Source organism: Papio anubis, chromosome 6, assembly GCF_008728515.1.
Source record: "Papio anubis isolate 15944 chromosome 6, Panubis1.0, whole genome shotgun sequence".
Classification (NCBI taxonomy): Eukaryota; Metazoa; Chordata; class Mammalia; order Primates; family Cercopithecidae; genus Papio; species Papio anubis.
Window position 1 is genome coordinate 149,304,531 of NC_044981.1, and position 11,157 is coordinate 149,315,687.

General features: G+C 37.8%; 1 protein-coding gene and 1 pseudogene across 1 annotated transcript; both read right to left on the bottom strand.

Annotated features, from left to right (window-relative positions):
- Positions 1–8,817: 8,817 nt before the first annotated feature.
- LOC116275613 lies at positions 8,818–8,906 on the bottom strand (annotated as a pseudogene).
- A 763-nt stretch (positions 8,907–9,669) lies between these two features.
- On the bottom strand, positions 9,670–10,921 carry LOC110743182 (60S ribosomal protein L30-like). The gene has a single exon (XM_021937954.2). It carries the CDS (start codon positions 10,420–10,422, stop codon positions 10,096–10,098), a length of 327 nt encoding a protein of 108 aa, XP_021793646.1. The 5' UTR covers positions 10,423–10,921; the 3' UTR covers positions 9,670–10,095.
- Between the last annotated feature and the right edge of the window lie 236 nt (positions 10,922–11,157).

Genomic DNA, 11,157 nt, shown 5'->3' on the forward strand with positions numbered 1-11,157 from the left:
ATCTGGAAATATCCTTAGTAACTTTATCCAGAATATTGTCATCACAAAACATATTTTTGGACAACTGAATAAAAACATAAATGGTTGAATTGTGCCAAAAACTTACCTCTACCTTTCCTGGGACAAAAGTGTGAGTGTTGCTTAGAGCAGAGTGAAGCTTTTTGGAATGTAGGTAAAATAGGGTGTAGAGAAAGGGAGAGAATGTTACAGTTGGGAAGAGACTCCAGATATGAGATGCAGCTGAGACAGGAGATCAGAGGTAAGAGGGTACAGCCCTTCACAGTGCCACTGTGAGAAAACTGTAAGGATTCCTGGGATGGATGGGACTCATGGTCAAGAATGTAGTGAGTGATGAAAATGTGACATTCTTCCATTAAGGCTACAGTTGGAATTTGATTTACATTTTGATTGTAGGTGTAAACACTTGACAGTTTTAAAATTTCAATCACTATTGTATATATTATTTTATTTAATACCCCCAGTAAATTCAGAGATCAATTAGATCAATTAGGTGAATTCCCAGTTATAACGCTGTTAAATAATTTGCTTAAAATCCCAACTACAGGCTGGGCGCGGTGGCTTACGCCTGTAATCCCAGCACTTTGGGAGGCCGAGGAGGGAGGAACATGAGGTAAGGAGTTCGAGACTAGCCTGACCAATATGGTAAAACCCTGTCTCTACTAAAAATACAAAAATTAGCCAGGCATGGTGGCATGCAACTATAATCCCAGCTATTCAGGAGGCTGAGGCAGGAGAATCTCTTGAACCTGGGAGGCACAGGTTGCAGTGAGCGGAGATCACGCCACTGCACTCCAGCCTGGGTGACAGAGAGAGACCTCATCTGAAAAAAAAAAAAAAAAAAAAAAGTCCCCAATCTCAATTATAGCTACCCAGACCAGCCAGTATCTTGTGGTCTGCTCAGACAGACAGGGACTTTGTCACTGCACTATCCTGCTGTCTCTGCCTCTTCTACCTGTCTTCCACTCCTCTTCCTCTCCAGTGTGTGTATGTGTGTATTTTTTTTAGATGGATTTTCGCTATGTTGCCCAGCTGGAGTGCAGTGGCTGTTCACAGGCCTAATCATAGCTCACTGCAGTCTCAAACTCCCAGGCTGAAGCTACTCATCTTCCCAAGTAGCTGGGTCAACAGGCATGCACCACCATACCCAACTCCTCTCCAATATTGACGAAAAGATACGTAGGGCAAGTTTTCAATTGACTTTGGATCCTATCCTCATTGCTTTAAATATTACTTTTATGCCAATGACACAACAATCAGAATTTCCTATCCTAATAGCTAACTGAAATTCCAGCTCTGTATTTTCCATTGTCTCCTTACTGATCTGGTAATTGCTGCTTGTATATTTCTCTCCACTTTCTCAAAGTTAGGTTATTGTTTTCCCATCTAAACCAGCTCATCTTCTGAGTGATCTGGTGTACCATGTCTTCCACTTTCCAGTCGAGATATTTTATAATGAGTCCAAAGTCTCTAGGAAAGTTGATGATTTCCTTCCCTTCCTTTCCTTCCCTTCCTTCTCTTCCTTTCTTCCCTGATGATTTCTTTAGCTTTCTTGGAGACATTTTGGACTCATTTCTCTCCACTTTTCAGGCTAAGAATAGAACCAAGTATAAGACCTCCTTAGGTTTCAGTATGGTTAAACACTCCACTACCAATTAGAATTTAAAACAAAAAATAAAACAAAACAAACCCTGAAGATTTTGCCCATTTGGTTAGTTTATAAACCTCTTTTCACCTCCATCATCTTTCATATCTTAAGCACATGTTACCCTATGTTGCTTTTTCCTCTAAAATTCCTATTGATTAGACTTTACTAAATATAAAAATAATTGAGTATCAAGGAGAAGACTGGAATTCTCACTGTACAATTTGTTATCAGCTCAGAGCACCCCATGGATTATCCTTGTCAAGTTGCGTTGATTTATTTTCCTTTCAAACATCTCTGGTATTTTCTCCCTTCCAAGGACTAAAACTCAAGTCAAAGTTCTTGATGTTTTCTGCCTGAATTACCTCTTTGGTCATTGTTCCCTTCTCCAGAGCATTCAATGCCACAAATATCTCTCTTGTCGCATCTCTGATCAAAAATTGGCTTCTAGTTGTCTCAGATCTAACCCTCCCTGCCTGACTTCCAAGGCTGTTTATAATCTATCACCATAATCTCTAGACAGAAGACCAGTTTGGATCACTGAATGATGATTTATTAAACTTTTCCTTATAATTGTCTTAATTTGCCTCCCAATAAAGAACTAGTAGTTACACGTTTTTAATATAGACCTAATAAATATACTTTATAGAGAAAAGATTGAAGAATTCCAAGATACTTTATAATTTTAAAAAATTTAGGAAGCCAGTTTTCCACCAGCATCTGTCCCTCTCTCCTTTCTTCTCCAAAAAATAAGCAGATTTCAAGGAGGTTGTGAACTGATCTCCCTTTTTACTGAGAAGAGAGCCTTGTCTTTGAACTTCTCAGGGTCCTGTCACAGTCTTTTTTGTTTGTCTGACTCAACCACAGCAACAGTTGCATCAGTAGGGGCAAAATGTCCTCCTAAGAAGCAGAGAAGAGAAAATGACAATTGATAAATAATAGACAGTGCCTCCTGATTATGCTGACAAGACCAGTTTTTCTCTTGATTAGAGTTTTTTTTTCATGTCCTTAACATTTTATTTTCTAACACTAACACTTAATTTCTTTATCTCCTGCTTTTTCCTACTGTAACTTTTTTTTTTTTTTTTCCTGAGATGTAGTCTTGTCTCAGTCACCCAGGCTGGAGTGTGGCAATGCAATCTTGGCTCACTGCAACATCTGCCTCCCAGGCTCAGGTGATTCTCCTGCCTCAGCCTCCTGAGTAGCTGAGATTACAGGCATGCACCACCATGCCTGGCTAATTTTTGTATTTTTAGTAGAGACAGGGCTTCACCGTTTTGGCCAGGCTAAAGTCCTGACCTCAGGTGATCCTCCCGCCCGGGTCTCCCAAAGTGCTAGGATTACAGGCCTGAGCCACTGTGCCCAGCCTGTACTGTGGCTTTAAATGTCATGAATGCTTAAACTATAGAGTGACCATTAATCGAATAAAATGGGTAGTAATTTTCCCTGCATCTACTTTTATATTCTTTTCACCAAATGAGCAAAAAAAAAAATTTTTTTTTACAACTTTTCATTTAAACAATCCATGTTATTGTAATTGTGGTATTTTGAAAACATCCAGTAACAAGCAGGATAAAGAATTATTATATTCTAGACATCATCACTACTTTTCAAAAATAATTTGATTTTCATTTTAACCTATTTTTACTAATACAATCAAAAGATTCATTCAATTTAGTGGGGGAGAACTGTAAAAAAAATTCTTGGATATCAAATAGGCAAAGGCCTAGTTAAATTGTTTGGTCCATATCTTTTTATTTAATGTTTCATTACAAACTTTTAAAATTCTTAATGTGCCCCTCAGGACTATTTCATGAAACATATTAAAATGCAGCTTAATGGGGATGGCATTGAATCTATAAATTATCTTGGGCAGGATGGCCATTTTCACAATATTGATTCTTCCTATCCATGAGCATGGTATGTTCTTCCATTTGTTTGTGTCCTCTTTTATTTCACTGAGCAGTGGTTTGTATTCTCCTTGAAGAGGTCCTTTACATCCCTTGTAAGTTGGATTCCTAGGTATTTTGTTCTCTTTGAAGCTATTGTGAATGGGAATTCATTCATGATTTGGCTCTCTGTTTGTCTGTTACTGGTGTATAAGAATGCTTGTGATTTTTGCACATGGATTTTGTATCCTGAGACTTTGCTGAAGTTGTTTATCAGCTTAAGGAGATTTTGGGCTGAGACGATGGGGTTTTCTAAATATACAGTCGTGTCATCTGCAAACAGGGACAATTTGACTTCTTGACCCAGCCATCCCATTACTGGGTATATACCCAAAGGATTATAAATCATGCTGCTATAAAGACACATGCACACGTGTGTTTATTGCAGCACTATTCACAATAGCAAAGACTTGGAATCAACCCAAATGTCCATCAGTGACAGACTGGATTAAGAAAATGTGGCACATATACACCATGGAATACTATGCAGCCATAAAAAAGAATGAGTTTGTGTCCTTTGTAGGGACATGGATGCAGCTGGAAACCATCATTCTCAGCAAGCTATCACAAGAACAGAAAACCAAACACTGCATGTTCTCACTCATAGGTGGGAATTGAACAATGAGAGCACTTGGACACAGGAAGGGGAACATCACACACCGGGGCCTATTGTGGGGAGCAGGGAGGGGAGAGGGATAGCATTAGGAGATATACCTAATGTAAATGACGAGTTAATGGGTGCAGCACACCAACATGTTATGTGTATACATATGTAACAAACCTGCACGTTGTGCACAAATAACCTAGAACTTAAAGTATAATAATACAAAATAAAAAATAAAAAAATTAAATTAAAAATAATAAAATGCAGCTTATGTCATTTTATACATAAATACATATATATAATTCCTTATCATAGTGTGTGTGTGTATATATATATATATATGCATGAACATGGCAAGAATATAAAGTTGAGAATGTTGATTTCCATTGTCATTGTATCAGAATTCATGGGAACAAGCAACTATCCTTTTTAATTATCACTTTATCAGAACACCCATCAGATCCATGCCAATCTTCAAATCAATTTGGGGGGGGCATTCCTCTTTGAGACTGGCCCCAGAAGCCACATAAGAAACTGTTTCAATACTTTATGATTGTATTTTAGAATCACTTTTATTACTGGAAACTGTGTTACCCACTTTGGTCACTCTTTAATAATACTAACACCTCCCAGGTGCATTAAACATTTCATTGTTCAACCAGCTTTCAAAATACAATTTTATTCACTGTGCTTTTGGCTGTTGCTAAAATAATACAGTACTTGTCTTTGGGGAATTTGCTACCCTGGGGTGAAGGAGCTGCAGTATAGTAGGGCTACACTTTTTGAGGACATGGGTTCAATTTCAGGTTCAAACATTTGGTGGCTATGTTGTGAACTAATGCAGTTGACTTCGTTTCTCTAAGCCCAAGTTTCTTCCTTTGTAAAATGTGGATAAAAGTTTCTATCTTAAACAAAGAATTCTAAGATTTAATAGAGGTATCTAAAGGTAAGGTATGGTGATATTATTGTTGTTTTAGGTGTTCTTTAAAAAAAAAAATTTTGTTTATTTTTGAGACAGAGTCTTGCTCTGTCGCCCAGGCTGGAGTGCAGTGGGGAGATCTCACTGTAACCTCTGCTTCCCAGGTTCAAGTGATTCTCCTGCCTCAGCCTCCCGAGTGGCTGGGATTACAAGCGTGCACTACCATACCTGGCTAATTTTGTATTTCTTTTTTTCTTGTTTTAGTAGAGACGGGTTTTCGCCATGTTGTCCAGGCTCGTCTTAAACTCTTGGCCTCAAGTGATCTGCCAGCCTTGGCCTCCCTACGTGCTGGGATTACAGGTATGAGCCACCGCTTTAAGCGTTCTTTGTAAGAAGTTTTCTGGTGCGATTTGGATGAAAATAGGCAGAACGTGTAATGAAAGTTTTGGTATTTAGTAGCCCCAGGCTCCAGTATTTAGCAGGTCCTCAATAAAAGCTGGTTTTCCTTTCTATCTTATCATCCTGGAATAAGATGGATTTGGTGAAACCGTCTGACTAGATTTGGAAGTGAAAGGAAAATAAGAAAAACATGCAACAGCAGAGCTGTAATAAAGTACTCACTTGTAAAGTAAGCATTTGCAATGAACCCATTTTTTGACTCCTCCCTTGGGAAGGATTCCCAAAGGAATTCTGAGACACTGACCAGGGATTACTGAAGGCTCTAGACAACTAGTAGGAGATTTGGTGATTCCAAGTTGTCCTTTTCTTCCAGTAATCCAGCCTTGAGGGAGGTGGGATTATAGTTCTTAATTAATGTCAATTTTAATTAACGTTTAGACTTTTACGTGATTAAGCAAATGCTGTGTGCCCATATTTTGCATTTCTTAAGCTATCTTTTCTTAGTCTTTGCTTTTCCTCAAATATTTTACAAGCCAGAGCTTTTTAATGTAATTTGACATTTCATCTGCACTTAGCTAGGAGAGCCAGCCTTGCTATTTATCTGGGGGCAAGCAGCACTTTGAAAAAAATTTACATTAGATTAAAAAAAAAAAATCTCATCTGACCTGGTGTGGTGGCTCACCACACTTTGGAAGGCCAAGGCAGGAGGGTAATCCCAGCACTTTGGAAGGCCAAGGCAGGTGGGTCACTTGAGGTCGTGAGTTCAAGACCAGCCTGACAAACATGGCAACACTCTGTCTCTACTAAAAATACAAAAATTATCCAGGCATGGTCGCCCATGCCTGTAATCCCAGCTACTTGGGGGGCTGAGGCACGAAAATCGCTTGCAGAGGTTGCAGTGAGCCGAGATTGCACCACAGCACTCCAGCCTGGGCAACAGAATCAGACTCTGTTTCAAAACAACAACAACAACAAAACAAAAAAATCCTTATCCTTCTCACAGAAAGTCTAGATAGATAAATGAGCTTTCTTAGGGTTCTCTTGCTCTCTGTCTTTTTTCCTCAGTGCTAATTACCAATCTTGTTAGCAGCAGCGTATTAATAATGTATTTACACCCTGAATTTCTTTGGACAATATTTTCTTAATACCTATGCAAATTTTATTTTTCCAGGCTCGCTTTTCTCCCAATTTTGAAAAAAATTTGTTGGAAAGAGATAATTTATAGCAATTATAATTCTCATAATAATTATTATCCTCATCGGTATTAAAAGATATGAAACATGAATATACTGGGAGGCAGTGCTCTGTTAGGAGCAGCAGTTATAATTTTGGAATCAAATAAACAGCATTGAATTTAGGCTCTACTATTTCCTGGCTTTGTGACTTGGGGCTAGGTACCTAATCTTCTTCCTCATCTGAGAAATGGGGGTAATAGGAGCATTGCCTTCCAGAACTGTTTTGAGGCTTTTCCTAAGGACCTGAATATAGGAAGTTCTCATTAAATGATAACAAATCTGACTCCAGACCATAGAAGGGTAAGGTTGGGGGTAGGAATATCAAATTGATTTCTGGAAGATCAGCAGTTCATATATTGGTAAAAACAATGTCTTACAGCAACTTCATAACTTCCACAGCATTTTTGAATTCATTGTTTTACTTAATCTTTATAATAAATGGCAGGTGAGAATTAGTATCGTTTGAATGATGAAATAGATACCAAGGCCTGGAAATTTTTCTCTAGATTATGCTGTAGATAAGTTTCTGAAAGTGATTTCAGATGCCTGGTAACTGCGTTTAAAAGAACCCTCAAGAATCTTAGAACTTCATCGATCAGCCGTCAAATTTGAATGGAATTCTCCTTATGCAGTCACCAGCATCATGTGTTTCAAGGTTGATGTCCAGCCCAGTGCATGGCTGCACCGCATCATTTTGACACAGCATCTTTTCCACAGTGGTAGGTCCTCTGGAGGCATTCAGCCTTCTGGGAAAAATTATGGACTTTTAGATCATGCTTATATTAAAAAGCCAGCTTTAAAAGTTGGCTTTGTGTATATTTAAAAGGGGTACAGAAAAAAACTTAGATAAAACTTTTATTACCTTTGTAGTTGAGCTTTAATAAAAGCTATAGTTATTTACATAAATACAAAAATTAAGGAGGCGAAATGAACATGTAACAAAAGAAAGTTCTAGGCTTTGTAATTCTGCTTGTTTTTTATATTACCAAGTAGTTCTGCATAAGGCAGGAACAACATTAATAGTACAGTTTGTTAACTCCTATTTTTTCCGTTAAAATTTTTAATGAGAAAAAAATGCATTCTTGTAACATTTTCAAATGGGAAAGGAGTACATAAAATAACTGAAGTAAATTTCTTTTCATTGATCCTTTTTAAGAATTCTACCTCCTGTTAGCAAGTTGTAGTATATCTTTTCAGGCTTTTTTCTATTCCCATGCTTGCTCATGCACAAATATATACATGAGTTTTACAAATGGGATGAATGACATTATTATGTGCAATCTATCTAGATTGCTTTCTGACTTCTTTTTTGAACTTTATATCTTGAAGAATTTCCCTAGGAGTATATATAAAACAACCTAATTCTTTTAAATAGCCATATAGTGTTTCATTGTTCATATGGAAATATTAAAACTTAGTCATTACTTTCGTTGATGAATGTTTAGGCTGTTAAAAATTTTTCTCTATTATATCATTAATATTCATATATATATTTGTCCACATGTGTAAGTATTTTTGTAGGATGGATTGTTAGAAGTAATATTGTTCCATCAAAGGGCATAATCTTTAACATATTGATGAATGTTGCCAAACTGACCCACAGAAATGCTATGGTTGTTTATATTCAGATTCATAGTGATGAAAATGCCCTTTTCCTTATACCCTTACCAAAACTACATATTATCAATTGTTCAGCTTTCTTTAATCTGGTGGGAAATCACTAAAAAGATTATTGATCTTTATATTCATTGATCACTTTTTTCTTTTTATGTTGTTCATTTTAATTCTTTTACCTTATTATATTGGGTTGTCTTTTCATTATTTAATTGAAGGAACTCTTTAGTTTTTACATATTATAGCAGTTAATCCCTTTCTGTTATATGTTACTCCTATCTCCTTTCAGTCTGTTTTGTCTTTCATTCAACATGGTTTACGCGATCTTTTCCTGGGCAGAAAAATTTAAAGCATCATGTAGTTATATCTGACAGTTGTTTCCTTGTGTTCCTTGTGACTTACGAGTTTTTTGCTTTTTTTCCTCCCCAAGTTCAGATCAGATGGGTAATGTGCCAAGATTGTAGTATATTTCACACGTGCATGTGAACACCCAGTCATTGTTGCTCATGAGCTACAAAAGGATCAGGCTTCTAAGTTTTCTATCTTGTTTACGAATGATATTTCCTTAAGAGTACATACGTATTCGGGTTGGGCAAGGTGGCACACGCCTGTAGTCCCAGCACTTTGGGAAGCCAAGGAGGGAAGATCACTTGAGGCCAGGATTTAGAGACCAGCCTGGCCAACATGGCAAAACCCCATCGATACTAAAAATACAAAAAATAGCTGGGAATCGTGGTGCACACCTGTAATCCCAGCTACTTGGGAGGTTGAGGTGGGAGGATTGCTTGAACCCAGGGAGGCAGAGGTTGCAGTGAGCAGAAATTGCATCTGGGTGACAAAGCGAGACTGTAAAAAAAAAAAAAAGTACATACATATTCTTATGTTTTCCTCATATTTGTTAAAATTTTTAATCTTATGATTATTAATTCAATTGGAATTTATGGCCGGGCACAGTGGCTAACACCTATAATCGTAGCACTTTGGAAAACTGAGGAAGGTGGATCACCTGAGGTTAGGAGTTCAAGACCAACCTGGGGCAACACGGTGACACCCCACCTCTACTAAAAGTACAAAAATTAGCCAGGCATGCTGGCATGCACCTGTAATCCCAGCTACTCAAGGGGCTGAGAGAAGAGAACCACTTGAACTCTGGAGGCAGAGGTTGCAGTGAGCCAAGATTGTGCCACTATACTCTAGCCTGGGTGACAGAGCAAGACTCCATCTCAAAAAAAAAAAAAAAAAAAAAAATTGGAATTTATTTTGAGGTATAGTGTGAGGTGGGAATCTCATTTGATTATTTTTCCCTTATGTTCTACCACAATTGATTTGAAATTCTTTCATTAGTATGCACTACAGTTCCCATGAAAACATGGGTCTGTTGCTGGATTCTCTCTTCTGTTTACTGAACTATCTTTTTAGTCCTATGCCAATACATTTTTGTTTAATTACTATAATTTTGTAATGTATTTTGATATCTGGCATGGAAAATCATCTTTATTGTTCTTTTGCTTTAAAAGTCAGCATTCTTACTTATTTACTCTCCCAGATAAAATTAGGATCAGTCTTTCAATTCTAAACGTATTTTTTCTCTGAGTATTTGATGGGATTATACTGAGTTGATAAATTGGCATAAAATTGATATCTTTATAATGTATTTTTTTTTTAAAGAAAACAAGCTTGGCAAGTTTTATTAAAGGAAAATTTTGCAGAGTTTACTTTCCACCAGGCTGTTCTGGCATGCTTCTAATGATAGCAGAATCACCTGGATCAGTGAGCGCCAGTGTGCACCCTCTGTAGTATTTTCCACACGCTGTGCCCAGTTCAATATTATTGCCACTGTAGTGATGGACACCAATTTTGGCCAACATTGCATAGTACTCTATTTCCGATTTCTTCAGAGCTGGGCAGTTGTTAGCAAGGATGACCAATTTTGGTGTGCCTTGTCTGATCATCTTTAGAGTCTGCTTGTACCCCAGCATGTACTTTCCACTTTCCATGAGTTGGAGCCGAGAATTAATTGACTCCAGTGACTTTTTCATCTCCTTGGTCGGGATGGCCCAAACCAAGAGCTGCTGCCAAGATGGCCGGGGAGTGAGAAAGGTGATATCTGTATAATATTATATTTACAATAAAGATATTATATATAATATATATATATAATCTCTGTATTCAGGTCCCTTTTTCATCCTTACATATAGGTTTAGAGTTGTCTTCATTATATGTTATGCAAATTATTCCTAGATAATCCATAATTTTATCTTTTTCCAGTTGTTTTTAAATGAGTTACCTACATATGTACCACATGCAGGAGGAGATGGCAGAAATCGTAAGTGATTTGTCTAAGTGCAACTACTTAATAACAGAATTTAGATTAGAAACCAAGTCTTCTGACTGGAATTCCTCCCACAATAAGGCAGATTCTTTTACTATTGTCCTATTCTTGTTGCTATCTTTCTCTCTCTCTATTTTACTTTATTTTATTTTATTTTGAGATAAGGTCTCGCTCTGTTGCCCAGGCTGGAGTGCAATAACACCATCTAAGCTCTCTGCAACCTTCGCCTCTGGGGTTCAAGCGATTCTCCTGCCTCAACCTCCCAGGTAGCTGGGATTCCAGGCACCTGCCACCACACCCAGCTGTTTTCTGTATTTTTAGTAGAGATGAGGTTTCACCATGTTGGCCAGGCAGGTCACGAACTCCTGACCTCAAGTGATCCACCGCCTTGGCCTCCCAGAGTACTGGCACTACAGGCGTGAGCCACCACACCTGGCCTCTC

What these genes read in the sequence shown, in the direction of transcription:
- LOC110743182 (XM_021937954.2), bottom strand. Translation starts at nt 10,422, where the DNA reads ATGAAAAAGTCACTGGAGTCAATTAATTCTCGGCTCCAACTCATGGAA.